The 16,079-nt window shown below is 32.4% G+C and overlaps 1 protein-coding gene across 2 annotated transcripts; it reads left to right on the top strand.

Annotated features, from left to right (window-relative positions):
- Positions 1-1,721: 1,721 nt before the first annotated feature.
- Positions 1,722-16,078, top strand: LOC132719508 (uncharacterized; the record flags this gene model as incomplete). 2 transcript variants are annotated; one of them, XM_060703281.1, is given in 6 exon segments in its annotated part: positions 1,722-1,870; positions 2,978-3,187; positions 7,768-7,929; positions 9,612-9,818; positions 11,683-13,187; positions 15,095-16,078. In XM_060703281.1, coding segments are annotated over 6 exon segments (3,213 nt in total), but the record flags the coding sequence as incomplete, so codon positions are not given.
- Between the last annotated feature and the right edge of the window lies 1 nt (position 16,079).

Below are 16,079 nucleotides of genomic sequence, written 5' to 3'. Positions count from 1 at the left end.
GATGCCGTTTGTATGTAATTTTAGATGCCGTTTGTATGTATAATTTTAGATGCCGTTTGTATGTACTTTTAGATGCCGTTTGTATGTATAATTTTAGATGCCGTTTGTATGTAATTTTAGATGCCGTTTGTATGAACTTTAAGATGCCGTTTGTATATAATTTTAGATGCCGTTTGTATGAACTTTTAGATGCCGTTTGTATGTAATTTTAGATGCCGTTTGTATGTAATTTTAGATGCCGTTTGTATGTAATTTTAGATGCCGTTTGTATGTAATTTTAGATGCCGTTTGTATGAACTTTTAGATGCCGTTTGTATATAATTTTTGATGCCGTTTGTATGAACTTTTAGATGCCGTTTGTATGTAATTTTAGATGCCGTTTGTATGTAATTTTAGATGCCGTTTGTATGTAATTCTAGATGCCGTTTGTATGTAATTTTAGATGCCTTTTGTATGTACTTTTAGATGCCGTTTGTATGTACTTTTAGAAATGCCGTTGCAGTTTGTATGTAATTTTAGATGCCGTTTGTATGTATAATTTTAGATGCCGTTTGTATATAATTTTAGATGCAGTTTGTATGTAAATTCATGAACAATAACTCAACATGAAATTATAAAATAATTGACTATCAAGCAACTGTTGTGCAGCCGAAAAATGATAAAATTCTTTTTATGAAAAAAAAAAATGAATAAATATGCATGCTATTTTCTTTTAAACACAAAAACTTATAAATGTAATCAATTTCTAAACAGGCCATATTTTCAAAATAATGTGTGAAATTTCAAATATGTCAAGTTACAAATATAATATGTTTTAATAAGAGATGTCAAATTAATAATTATGTAACCGGAAGAATAAATATGGCTTTTCCTCTTTGTCCAATCAACTGTGCTAAAAGTTTTATTATATATAGGTGATAAAGTCAATTAAGCTGACTGTACTTAATAAGTTGTTAAACCTTATGACTGATAAAATGTACAGGTGATGATTGTTGTTATAAATTCTATGTTGCTATGTTACCTTATTTTGTATTGAAACCTGATTAGTCATTTTGTTATTTTAGGCACAAAAACGTTAAAATTCTATTGGTCAGTTTAAAACGAAAATAGCATGCATATTTATTCATTTTTTTTTTCATAAAAAGAATTTTATCATTTTCGGCTGCACAACACAACTGTGCACAGTTTTTATTTATTCTCACAAGCAACCGTGCAATGAGTTAGCAAGCAACCGTACACTTAGGAAACAACACCAGTGATGAAACCACTGTGCCATTTCTTAAGCTTACATGATTATTCTCCAAAGTATGAAGTGGATTTTCTCATATATCGTATGTAAAGCTTGAAATCGGTGTTCGAAGTCAACAATTGTGACATTTTTTTGAGGAATCGAGGTATGAAGTTCTTATGATAACTTGCAGGGAGTTCTTGTGATAACTGTCACGGAATTCGTAGGAAAACTATTGTAAATACTGCAAAAACACTCGTCAAAAATGGTAAAAGTGAGTTGTAGGTGCGACATAAAAAGTCCTTATCCGAAGTTTGACGGAAAGGGCCGGAAAAATTTGCGATTAATCATATAAAATATGTTGTTAAATTGATGTGACATTTAAGATATTGGGGGATAGAGCTTATCTAAATAATTTCAATAAATACACAATGTAACATGATACGTGCATTAAACTTCTATGTTAAAATATATTTCTGTTGTTTTTTAAAGGTGGAATGACTTGTAGGATGTACCAAAATAACTACAGTTCTTACCACGGGAGAGATGGACGTAACTCGGTGTGCCCGCCATGCAATTTGCAGGAACCCAACTTTTCTCATCCATTTTTTTCTTCAGGGAAATATTTCAATGGATATGCAGGTAAATTGAATTTATGAATTCTCCGTTTTCCGGTTTTTTTTTACCTGGGTTTAGTTAAAGACATACTATGTGTCCATCCTTGAGTGAAATATTTCAATCACAGATATTCATTGAAATAGAGGATATTTGTTTAGTTCAGTGTAAGATCGAAATATATTTCACCGAGTGAGCACCAAAAGGTATATTTCACGAGTGGCGCAGCCACGAGTGAAATATTAACTTTTGGTGTTCACAAGGTGAAATATATTTCGATCTTACACTAAACTAAACAAATTTTCTTTTTATTATATGCAAATAAACGTTTTAAAAAGACATTAAACCTAATACTGAATGAAAAGCGCGCCAAATAATAATACAACGTGACGTCATTTACGACGTCACGTCATTAAGTTGGTACCCAGTTCTGTGCACGCTGGTATTTCACTGAAACAACGTAAGGGGCTTAAATTCAAAACAGTGAAATTATCAAAGTGGTAATTTCACTGTTTTAAACAGTGAAATTACCAGTTTTTATATCACTGATATATTTCTATAAACCACCGAAAAGCATGTAATAAAATCAATTCATACTGAATGTGTCTAATTGGAATAAAAAAAAAACAAATAAACAATGCATCACAGTATGGGAAGCTGCGTTTCTTATTACAGGTCAGGTAAAGTTGGTATTTTCTTAAAAAAACTAACAAAATAACAACAACAACAACAACAACAAAAAAAACAACACCCCCAAAAATGCCAGTTTATATAAAATGACACTACATAAAACGTAACATATCGACAAATGTTACATAGTTATATCATAATCTTAAATCGAAATCTTTCCTTTGGAGTTTAAATGTAATAAATATTTCATGATTGAACTTAATAGTTCATAATCGAGAATTAATTAAAAGATTATTAACGATTTAAATTACAATGTATCTTGGTTGTCATTTAATTCTAGCAAAAAACCCTACAGAATACAAATGTTCCTCACAAAGAGTGATCATCTTATGTCCGCGAAACTGCCACTTTTTTACATGTATGATTACGAGAATATAGTTAAAAAAACAAAAACAATGTATCTTGAAATTTTAAAGTATTTCAAACTCTGCATTTATTTTTCAGAAGAATATCGAATTCCTGAAATGAGCAGAAGTCCAGCAGAACATTTCCTGGCAAGGCAACAAATACGCCACACAACAAGACGGCCAATCAATCTGCATGGTCACCGGTTTGTTCCGCCATTTGCAAGTCCAGATTATGCACCAAGCTTCACACAAATGCTTCCATTTTATTTTAGGCATCCATCTAATTTTAGGTATCCATCTTATTTCGGTAAGTTTGAATCCATCATGCACATCGCAGTATAATATGCGATTTGAAATTGGTTTATTTCTATGTAACAGTGTATTCATTTGCAAACTATCAAAGTCCCACCATAGGCAGACATATGTTTATTTTTTATATTTGCATGGGTTGCATATTATTTCTCTTACGTTTGGTTATTGGTTTTAAGGGTACGGCGATTAAAAGGGTAAAAGGGGTGTGTATACATTCATTCATTATTGTTGTGCGGTCAGTCACCCAGATAAAAATAGCATGTACAATGTAATAAAACAACACATTCTAAATAGCATATGGTCAATTTCCATGATCACTGTCGGAATCTTTTTATGAAATACCTTTGATCTAGGACATAAAAAGACGTGTGTCCAACCATTAATATAATGAATAAAAACATTTAGTGGTGTTCAATTTTAAATAGCAGTAAAGCGATTTCTACGAAGTTATGATAAAACGAGTTACCGGCAAAATTTATCCACTCTTGCACATAAATTTTATTTGTTTTGTGTGCATTTTTCATCTATAAAATGGTATAATGCATATCTTATAATATGAATCTTGTTTATTTTGATGAGTTTTTAAAGAAAGCAGTTATTATGGCAAACGCAAATCATCGGGAGCCGTGTCAGACCTGCCTCGGCAGAGGCTGGCTAAATTATCCGATTATTTGATAATCATTATGATACTTGTATGGTTGTTTTTCGCAGGCATGGCAGGCTGGGGAAATAGTTTCCCCCGTATTTTTGTGGGAAAAATAATATGGTATTTTTAGGGGAAGAAAAAACGTGATGTTAAATACCACTGATCAGCTGATTACATGTTTTGGGGGAAAACTGCATGATTTTAAATTGAACCCCACCCCCCTTAAATGGTCCCTGTTATAGAAGTAAAAAATGCAAAGACTACCAGCAGGTTGAGTTTTCTTTTCTGGGCAAGATTCTTTACCCATGTGAATAGGACCTTTTATTTTAAAAGAAGCTAACATGGATCACCTACCTTGTATGCCTACACGTCTGGAGTGAAACTAGCACATGCATGGACTAGTCCAATATATTAGATGTTACAGGCTTGTTATAGTTTTTGTCGGTCAAGCCTGACGTCTAATAGTTATTGCTCATAAACGCATAGCATCATAAAAAATTCAAAAAATGTCTATTGTCTTGCCTTTCAAGCTTTATTCAAAAGCTTATCATATTTTCTTTCAATTTCATGCTCAATCATACACAAAAACTTTCAAACGATGTACTTATCAGTTTAAAATAAAATATAAACATCAATCTATTTTTGTCTATCAGCCATACTGGTTAAGCAAGGTGCTTTACAGATTGATTCCAAATTTTTGAACGGAAAAATATATTCGAACACACTGACAGTGCAAGGGCAATTATTTCGTTAAAAAAATATTCCGTTAGATTGTTCTGACTCAGTTAAACGCTTGCATTTGAATTAGCCAATCAGATTTCGCGCACTTTACGGCCGCCATTTGTTTATCGGCTGTAAAAACAATTGAAATACACAAGAGGATTTAATCATGATTTTTCGGATGTGACAGTTAATTTATTTTGACAAAAGGTATTTATTTTTTAGTTTTGTTCATAAATAGGTCAAAAATTATGTAAATACACGCTGTCTTCATTGTTTTTCGTTCCGCCCGATTTTCTGGCGGAACATGCTATGGGTTTTTGAGCAATTTCGATATGACGTTGCTTTGCCCAGAAGCAAAAATATCTCAAAGCGACGTCATATTTATAGGACTAATGCATGGACATGGCTGGAGACCTTGTCTTTTAGGTTAAAAGTTTTTGCGTGAATAAGAAAAGAAAAACAACAGTTTTGCATAATAATAGTTTAGGGTCCGTAAAAATCTGCCAGGGCATTTAATTTCAGAAAAACTTCCTTTGATCCAAAAAAAATAATTTATTAAATGCAAACTGAGGTTCTCAGTTATAGAGAACCACCTCATTTGATGAGTTAAAAACTAAATTTTCTTGCAATTGAATATTACTAGAAGTAACACATAACTTTCTCACTCACTCACTGATTTTTAATAATTTTGAATGAATAATATAAATTATTAACCTAAGGGGCTGTATTACCAGACCTGGGGATGATTACATTTACCAGTAATTGATTTAATTACAATCACTTTAAGATTTTATTGTAATTGATTAAGATTGATTACTCACACTTGCCTCTGTAATCAATTAAATTACAATTATTTTAAGAGAGTAATTGATTGATAATTGATTACATTCAATATAAAATAGAATCCCTACTTAGACCACCCTGTTAATAAGACTATTTTTTACAAGGTTCTTTATGTCAATGGTTACATGATCCAGAATTAAGATCAACCGCTTATCCACTTTTAAGACCACCTGATCCAGTCCAAATTCTTTGCTTTATTCTTAATTTGACTCAACACCTATCTAGATCTAAAATTTGTTGTTATGATCTGCTTGAATGCTTTGCATGACACTTAATTTCAAAAGGTGTGAAAAACTGTTATTATTGGATCATTGTATGAAAAAGGGTGAGAAAGTAAATTTTAGAGTGGTTTATTGTTGCTTTCAGCAAATTTATTTTGTGAAGAATTAATTTTTATTTGATAGGTGATTTATGTACATCATATATAATTGATATTGAAATATGACAAAGGAGAATTTTATGTTAAATTTCTTCAGAAATATGTTTTCCTCTCATCAGATATCAAAGCATACTTTTATAGTGTCTTTTATATTGTATTTGTAGCTTAAAGACACATATTGTTTTTTTTTTTTCATACAAAATGACTAAAACAGACCATGGTCATAAAGTATGTAAGCAATGATAAGAATATTCACAATTAAGACCTCTTTGGTCCAGCCCAGTTAATTACAATTAAATTAATCATTTTTGGGCAAGGTAATCAATTACATGATGATAAGTGTAATCATGTAATCAATTAAAAAATCAATGATTATAATTAATGATTACCCCAGGTCTGTGTATTACTTAGGTGTAAGGCTCCCACATAACATTACAATGTTTTGTAAATGTTTACTGTATTACATGATAGCTAAAAACAAAATGATATCATTCTAACGTTGTACTATACTACCTATTCGAGTTGCCTATTTTTAATACACATAAATATATAAATGTTCGAGCTCATTGCGAGGGAGTCTGCACCAATTTTTATACACATTTCGCTCTTTGACAGATCATAGAAAATTTAACATTATCAAAAAAGTATTCAGTCATGGTCAATCAGGTACAATTGTTTTTGATAGCCTCATCTCATTTTTACTGGATATAAGTCAATTTGAATTGTTATATTCATGACTGAAGGTACATGTTATAGTAACAACTATTACATAATATTCTGCTAAGACAACATGATCATTTTGTTAAACAGTAAAAAGTATTGTAAACGTTAACAAATGAAAATCGTAAGGAATACGTTCAAACCTGTAACTGTAGGGGCCATACTTTTGTTTTCAAGTGTGAATGATGAAAGATTCTCTTGAACGGTTGACAACAAAAGTTATACATGTAGCATGAATTCAGTAGGAATGAAATATCTTGCTTTTTATAATCTCTAAAACTATCTTGAGGTTATGTTTACAAAGCTCATCTTGAAAAGATCTTGCTGACATGATGCTTTTCTTTCCATGAATTTAAAGGGTAGAATCTTGTTTATTTAATCCAAGAATTAATCAAGTGTGCATGTATTTCTGTAAATATGCTGTTATTCTAATACAAGGTGCTTTTCTGGATATTTTTGTAGTTTTAAAAAAAAATTATTATGTTAAAACCGGGCAGTAGTGTGGAGGCAGCATTTCCCAATAGCTAGATGTGTTCCAATTTCGATACAAGATAATGCCATTTGCCCAAACAGTTTCCAAAGAAAGTTGTCCAATAGAACTATTTCTAGCCATGTTTCATTATCTTTAAGCCATAACTTTACACATTAATTTTATATTTGTTTTACTGAGGTATAGAATTTTAATACATGTATTATACTTTTATAGACTGGCCTTTGAAACTCTATTTATGTTAACAACAGCCTGTGATCATGTTAGAAAATAGTTGATCCTGAATCAGCATTAAAGCTGCATGCCTCCAGATGAGCCAAACTATTTCAAGAAAATCAATATTGAGAAAAATGCACGTAACTTTTAAGAAAGACAAAATATTCAAGGTCCAAGTTACATTTTACTACTGATTTTGCAGTATTTTTTATCACCATGTTTCTACTGCATTACTAACGCAGTAAGGACTGTTTTTGCATATTTTGACCACTCTTTGGTTATTTTCGTGGATTGTAAGTGCTGATTACAATATGCAAATTACTTTATTTGTTCACCTCACATTATTTTACTTTTAAATACATTTCCATAATTTTTATGAAAATAAACATGAATCTGGAGGAGTGCTGCTTTAAGGCATAGATATTTTCTTCCATTCTGACGGAATTCTTTTCATCATTCATTAAATCTTCACTACAGTCTTTATACTAAAATAGCAAGCTTCTTACTTTGTTAGCTTCTCACATAATATATTCATGTAACATGCACTTCTCATTATAGGTGGCAGTATGCAGCATTGCAGGTTTGACCAAACGGCCAACTCTTTGAATCCTGTGGATGAATCTCTAAATTCTGTAATACAGTCCTCTTCCTCACAGACCCCACCGTATCCGGCTCCACCAACAAATTTACCTCTATCTTATCATTCAGACCTAAACACAGGTATTATAGTATTTGACGAAAAGGTAATCTTACTGTAATGCTCTATCGCCAAAAAAATCTAACATCGGCCAATATTGTAGCGAATTTGTTATTTCCGGAACATTATTTCTTTCAAAATCTTGGGCATTAGATTATTAACAATCACTCATCCTTAATCGATATGTACTAAATCTTGGTTACAAATGGTTAAACATTGTGTAAATTAATGTTCTGGAAATGACCGATTTATTACGATATTGGCAGATGTTAGAAATTTTTGGGCGGGAAAGCATAGCAGTAAGACTACCTTGCTATTTGAAGAATGTTGGGGCTATCCTATTCCTGCTGGTGTCAACATAACACTTTGGTTGAAGTTTTGTATGCAATGTCTTCTACAACATATCTGAGACATCATCCACTAACCACTAAAGAGTAAAGATATTTGCTTGTTACTAAACCTATGTCTTTTAGATCCTCATAAGGGGTCACTGTCCAAGGCCTGTTAGTCTAGCATGGATTTTGACAAACTTGTTGCCCTTTGTAAGCTTAGAAAATTCTTGGTTACTGCTTTGAATGCAACATATATCTTCAAAACTGCTTAAAACTTCACGCCTCCAGATGAGTCAAAATATTTCAATACAATCAAACTTGAGAAAAATGTACTAAGATGTAAGGAAAAGTAAAAAGTTTCAAGATTCAAGTAATATTTTACATATAATGTGCGGTTAATGACTTAATTTCTACTGTGTTAAAGGCTATATATGCATAATAGACCATCTTTTGGTAATAAATAATGTTTGTAAGTGCCATTGATAATGTGTAGATTGCTTCCTTTTGGTTACTCAACAATATTACACATTTTAATACATTTCTAAAATGTTCATGAAAATTAGCATGAATCTGGAGGCGTGCTGCTTTAAAGTTTTCATTTGAAACTTGTCGCTTGTCTTTCATTATACAAGGCTCATAACACTAACATTGATTTGACTGAATAATTGCCCTTTTAAACTTGGAAAATCCTGTTATAAATGTTTTGTATACAACATCAGTCTTCGAAACTTTGATTTTGGTACTTTTATGTTGTCTAATGACATGTATAATGTTGTCTAATGACATGTTTATTAGAGTTTTGAAAAATTTGATTATACATGTATTTATTTTTAACTAAAATTTACGGTTTGTGAGCAATAGATTTGGATTCATGTCATTGTTTTAGCGATGACTTTATTTGCCCAATTAAAAGTTTACTCATGATTTGCTTTGTGTCAAATATTGAACTCTTACACTGAATTATTAAGATGCATCATGGAATAGGCACGCTCTGACTTTTGTTGTATTATATGTGAATAAAATGCATAAGAAACAAACACTGTATTTCACATGTTCTATACTACAATCATTGTATGTATACATGTGAATGTGAAATAATAATACTCAACGTTACAATATCCATAGTAGATGTATTTTATTGTAGAAAACAACGTCACATTTTAATGTACATGTACTGACAAAGCGTGACAGCTTAAATTTCTGTGTGTTTGATATCTGCAATTTTATATCTGGGAGAAATGTTGTTCCCACAGAAATAAGTACTTACACAGTATTCAGGTTGATTGATCAAGGTATATTTAGACCTCTTGTTTATTGCATGATAACCTACTTCTGATCTAAAAATATCTAAAAACCATTCCTTTATACTTCAGCATCACCTGGCATTCCTCCAGAATATGGCAGCAACTCGATTGCATGTTTTCAGCCGTTGAGTCAACCGTTTCAAGGTTTTCCAGGACAGCCAGTAACTACTGACAACCACAAACTTACTACTTCAGTGCCAGCTGCCAACCCAGGTATTTCTTCATCAGTTGATCTGCATTCAAGGCATGTACAGCAAAGCCATCCATCTCAGCTCAGTAAGTTTTTTACTTTAATATTTTAACTTACAAGGTGATAATGTAAAGATGTTATAGTACTTATACTATAGAAATTTATGTTCCAAAAAATCAATGAAATGGTGTAGGCATTTAGGAAACGTAAAGAGTGAAGTGTTTTTCTTAACTTAATTTGGTTAGCCTGTCAGAGTGTTTACAGTTGCTGAGTTTATATCCTGTAAAAATAAACTTATATTAAAAACTAAAGAGGTCGCCCAACTCAAAAATGAATTGCCTTTAAACCTTTTAAACTCACATCAGGATAGAATTGATTTTTAGCTTGACTTTTCGAAGGATAAAGAGAGATAATAATTATTGTACTCGCGCAGGCTTTGGTGTCACACTTCGGTTAAGTTTTTGCATGCAAGTTGGTTTGTCTAAAACTACTACATGTATAGGGAAGCGGTTGAAACTTAACACACTTATATAAGATATATTAGAGCATAATAGAGAGTCAATAACCAAGGCCTATAACATGGATTTTGATAGAAATTTGTCCCCCTTTGAAGGTCGCAAGTGTAACTGATTGATTTTAATATATTTTTGCTGATACAGCCATTATAAATTGACATATATCTCACATGTTTGGTAGATGCATACTTAGATTGGTTCTTTTACTTTGGATCTGTGTTCAAGGTCACTGGTGCTAAAAATGTATTTCCTGTATTTATTGAAGGATGTCTTTTTAGCTCACTTGTCACTAAGTGACATGGTGAGCTATTGTGATCGCTTTTCGTCTGGCGTCCGTCAGGCGGCCGTCCGGCGTATGTAAACTTTTACTTTCAACAACATCTCCTCATAAACGACTGAGCCAATTTTATCCAAACTTCAAAGGAATGTCCCTTTGGTGGTCTCCTTTCAAAATTGTTCAAAGAATTTAATTCCATGCAGAACTGTGGTTGCCATGGCAACCAAATAAAAAAAAACTTAAAAAAATCTTCTCTTAAAAAACCCAAAGAGCTAGAGCTTAGATATTTGGCATAAAACATCTTCTAGTAAGTGTCTACCAAGTTTGTTCAAATAAAAGCCCTGGGGTCAAAATTGGCCCCGCCCCAGGGGGTCATTGTTTTTCCATATATGTATATAGTAAAAACTTAAAAAATTCCTTTTAAAAAACCGAAAGAGTTAAAGCTTAGATATTAAGCATGCAACATCTTCTAATGGGTGCCTACCAAATTTGTTCAAATAAGGGCCCTGGGGTTAAAATTGGCCCTGTCATGGGGTCAATGATTTTCCTTATATGTGACTATAGTAAAAACTTAAAAAAATCTTCTTTTTAAAAAAAGCCAAAGAGCTAGAGTTAAGATACTAAGCATGAAATATCTGCTACTGAGTGTCTACAAAGTTTGTTCAAATAAAAGCCCTGGGGTCAAAATTGGCCCCGCAGCGGTGGGGGGTGTTGGGGGTCGTTGTTTTTCCCTATATGTGTATAGTATAAACTTAAAAAATCTTCTTTTAAAACCCCTAAGAGCTAGAGCTTAGATATTTATCATGAAACATCTTCTAGTGGGTGTCTACCAAGTTTGTTCAAATAGAAGCCCCTGGGTTAAAATTGACCTGCCCCGGGGGCCTATATATAGGTGAGCGATTTCAGGACCATCATGGCCCTCTTGTTAACAATTGCATAGTCAGATATACACATACTTAGTAAATTTCTCAAGTCATATACACATGCCTATTTAATTTCTCAAGAAAACAGCCTTTAAGTATATTTTAGCTAGTAAAAAATAATATACAAGAAATTTCAACCCACCCATCTCTCTTTATTTTAGTCTGATACAAGAAACAGATTGATTAATACTTGTTTCGCCCAACCTTTTGAAAGTTTTGTTCTGTTTCTTTACAGTAAATAATCAACAAAGACAACCTACAAGATCTTTCAGTATCAACCAGCATATAGGGCTTGATGAGCCGCCAGTCGTTAATGTTAGTCAACTTAACAACAGCATAAAAGTACAGTACCAGTTTGGCTTGAACGATAAATTTGCAGTGCAATCTACAAATTCTACAGTATCAAATGGTTCAGATTTTATTGGTTGGCAAAACCACAACGATTCCCATCAGTGCGATTCAGTAAATGAAGATCTAAAAAAACAACATAACCAGCCAGAAACTTCCAGTGATATCAACGGTTGCAGGAGCAACGAGGAATTTGAAAAAGAACGCTTTTCTGTGTTTAATATTCATAAAAAAAGTGATGAAAATATAGACAAAAGTTCAAATATTTATGCCTCACATTTAAATTCAGTAAATAAAAATTGTGACATTTTAAAAGATACAAGAAAAAATTTACAAACTCTGATAAAAAAGCAGCAGGAGAAAATACAGACCTGCAATGAAAACATAGAAACACATGAAAAGAAAAGTAAAAATATTGATAAAACTGTGAGTACAGGTAACAATATTGATCAAGGTACAGTTCCTGATCTTCTTGCCCAGAGAAGGGATATTGAACTGCCAAAAGGAAGAAAAAGTGAAATTGCCAATACTAACTTCTTTGACAAAGGTGAGAAACTTTTGAAGACACATACTTCAGATATTGACAAAGTTACTTTGACAGAATCAAATAGTAATATAAGTATTGCTAAAAAAAGCTTGAAAAAGACTAAGGCATCAGTGATTCCCAAGTCAAAGGGAGGAGCTAACAGTGTTAAGAAAAGCTGTAAGAAGTCTGATGCATCAGCGAAGAAGTCTACTTCCAGAAGTAAAAAAACAAACAATGAAATAACTTTAGTTAAATTCTCATACCAGTGTGGGGAATGTGCAGATACTTATCATAGTATTGGAGATTTATTTAAACACATTAATGAAAAACATTCAGAAAATCCTGTGGCAAATGTAGGAACCAATGAGATTGATAGCAAAACTGATAAAGATTTAGACAAAAGCATCAAAAATAGTAATGATAAAGTTGCAGAAACTTTAAAGAATAGTGAAGAAACTGAGTTAAACAAATTTAAAACTAATGTAAACACAATAGAGGAAGTTGAAGAGAATATTGTTAATGAAGATAACAACCAAATTGAAGAAGTGGAAGAAGAAACAGTTGCTGGTGAAACAGAAGAACATGAACTAGATATGGAAGTTGAGAGTGAAAATATTGTTACTGAGCCAGAGTGCTTATTGTGTCCAATCTGTGCCTATGCCAGTAACTCTCCAGAAGAAGAAGAAAGGCATAAAAAAACACATGAGCGAGAGACAGAGAGACATAGTGAATGTCATACTGTTGAGCGTGAATATATGAAGCAATGCCAAGAAATGTTTGATGTCCAGAGGAAAAATATTGAAGAGAGGTCCCTTGATGGAAGGAAACAGAAAGAAAATCATCAGAGTAGTTTAAATGTTTCAAAGGTATGTGTTCAGGTTTTCATAACATAATTGTTTTACTTCTTATTTAAGTAATATATAAATGTATAAAAATGTTGCTTTGAGATAAGGTTGCATTATGGCAATCTAAGTATAGATTTAATGACTGTGTACAAGTAAAGGTCAAAATAATGCTTAAGTTTGTAATATTTGTATTTCAATTTTATATTCAATTTTTACACAATTTAACCTTTCCAGGTGTGACTCATAGAAATTTGAATATTTTTTCTTTGGAATTCATAAGTGAAATTTTAGTGATGTAAAAAGTAGGACAGTTTGAACATTATAAATTCTTGGTTATAGAATGCAATTTATTTGAATCTTAATGCAGGTCCTCAGGACAAATTATGAGCTAACTGTCATGAAGTATGGCCCTTTGTGAAGATTGAAAAATTTTTGGTCAGTTTCCAAGACTCAGGGTTCTCACTAGGACTTTAAAACATGGAGTCCATGGACTCCCAACCCTGAAAAAGTTGGAGTCCAAAAGCGCGTCGCAATTAATATGTTTACAGATTAGTCATTCAATGCTCACAATAGCATTGCTGATATTTTGAATCTTCAAGAGACTTCCAAAGTTTATAGTTATTCAAAAGAAACTCTGAACTACATAGTATAATTATTGTTTTGTTGTTGATATTTATTATGAAATTATTTCATTATAATGCATCAACACATGGAAATCGTTTTGTTTTGTTTTCACTTTTATACCAAATCAAATTTTATTCTGGTTAAATAAGTCCACTCTAAAGACAAAAAGTTTATATTTGTAAAAAAAAACGTTATTGTGTATAGGCAGCGTTTAGCGGAATGAATATGAAAATCGTGTACAGCTTCAAACAGTGTGTAAGATTCATCCGATCGACATTTTAGCAAATATCTTCAAAAGGGGGCCAATTGAAGATCGATATTTAAAGATTTAATGTTGATTAAATAATAAAGGAACAATTCATTTGCATGTTTGGCTTGGAAACCGAGAATTTTTGCGAAATTTTAGGGTTTCTGGCGAACGTGAAATCGTCGATGTTCGGGATCAATTTTCGGATAGAATCTAAATATCAAAGAAAAGCGTATGTTTATTTTGGTTTGTTGTCCTGGCATTTCGGCACAATATCTTAAATTCTTAATAGTCTTATCGAAAGTTTTTGCAAGAATGAAACTAAAGCAAAATTGTGCCTAGAAAATGCCGAAAATATTCGACAATCATTCAAAATTACACTCATTTGTAATTTGAGAAAACAGTCTTTAAACTTGCGGCGTAAATAGTCGATAATTTTATCCTTTTGTCGGTAAAATTTGCTAATTTCCAATAAACTGTTGATCAAAGATATAAAATTATCACCTCGTGTTATATCTGGGGTAATAACATGTACTGTACAGCGCGTGTATACATTAGTCTGATCACTATTGCGTGATAATGATCGTAAGCATTATCGCTGATTGGCTAATCGCTTCACGGGTCGATGTGCATAGGACCGCCTACCTATAGACTGACACGCGCTGACGCCTTTGTATTTTTGTGGTTGTAAACAATCGGTAATGTTTATGCGTCCCCAGGCAAAATTTAGCGTACGTGGAATCCTTGCTCTGAAATATTTGCGTCCAGCTGTAATAAACATGCGTACCGGGACGCCGAAATAAGCGTCCCCGAGAACCCTGAAGACTTATAGTTATAACTAATAAACTATGTTTTCTATTTATACCCCCATAAACAAAGTTTTTTTTAAAAAAGTTGCTGGTGGAGAAGTGATAGATCTAGTTTTAAAAAAAGTGTTGAATTCCTACAGGCTCTTGCTTTACAATCAAGCACTAAGAATAGTCAATTGTTCTCTTGTTTCTCCATGTTTATTAATGTTTAAAAGTTACGTTCCATTTTCATTTATATATTTTTATAGGTTATGGATGGATCTGGTCTTCAAAAACAGCCAAATATTTCTGGTCCAAAAGCAAAGAAAGTTGCAGACAAAAGTGAACCAACTACAGATTCAACAGAAAATTATTTAGAGAAAAAGAAAACTGGATTAAGAAATAGAGAGAAAACACAAGCTAAGAATAGCTTGATGAATCCTAGTAAAGGTAAACAAAAGAGAGTTAGAGACACTCATAACTTTGGTAAAGAGGACAGAATGTTGATGGAAATGTTTGGTATAATCCCTAGTAAAGTGTGCCTCAGTAGAGTAGAAGATTCTGATAAGTTAGAAGCCAAAAGTAGAAATAATACAGTTGAAGAACCTAAAAATGACATAGAAAATATTAAAATTGAGAATGAAAGATTTAAGGAGGAAACTTTAACAGGAAATAAGAAAGTTAAAAAGAATCATTGGAGTAAAGTTTTAGGCATGAGTAATTGTGAAAATGAAGAGAATGTGGTTGATGATCAGACATTTGATAGTGATGACTCAGACATAGAAATAGTTGAACCCCCTGTAACACTAATTGTACTAGATGATGAAGTAAGTACCGAATTGGAAGTCAAAGATTCTCTGAGTAAAACTGTTCCAGAAACTCCTGAAAAAGGAGTAGCTAGTCCTAAAAGATCAAAGAAAGTTGGTCATAAAAAACCTCAGAAAGGAAGCCCAACAAAATCAGATAAAGGGAGTCCTGTAAAACTGGACAAAAAAGGAAAAGAAAGTACTGGAGCTATGGATGCTTCTGTGGAAATAGAGAGAGGAGAAAAAGAGGTTGAGTTTTCAGAAATCAGTAGGAGTGGTAATAGTGATGCTGAACTTTTAGAAAAATATGGAATAAAAAACCTAAGAATAAATTTAACACACACACCTTCTAAAGTGAAACAAACAAAACCAGGTCCAAAATCTAAGTGTCAAACTAACAAGGGCCAATTAGGAGAAAGTAAATCATATAGTAATGCACCAATTAAAA

The sequence above is a fragment of the Ruditapes philippinarum genome, unplaced genomic scaffold (assembly GCF_026571515.1).
Source record: "Ruditapes philippinarum isolate M1 unplaced genomic scaffold, ASM2657151v2 ctg9710_1_1_1_1, whole genome shotgun sequence".
NCBI lineage: Eukaryota > Metazoa > Mollusca > Bivalvia > Venerida > Veneridae > Ruditapes > Ruditapes philippinarum.
Note: the sequence above shows the minus strand (reverse complement) of the source record. Positions and strands in the feature narration are given on the sequence as shown.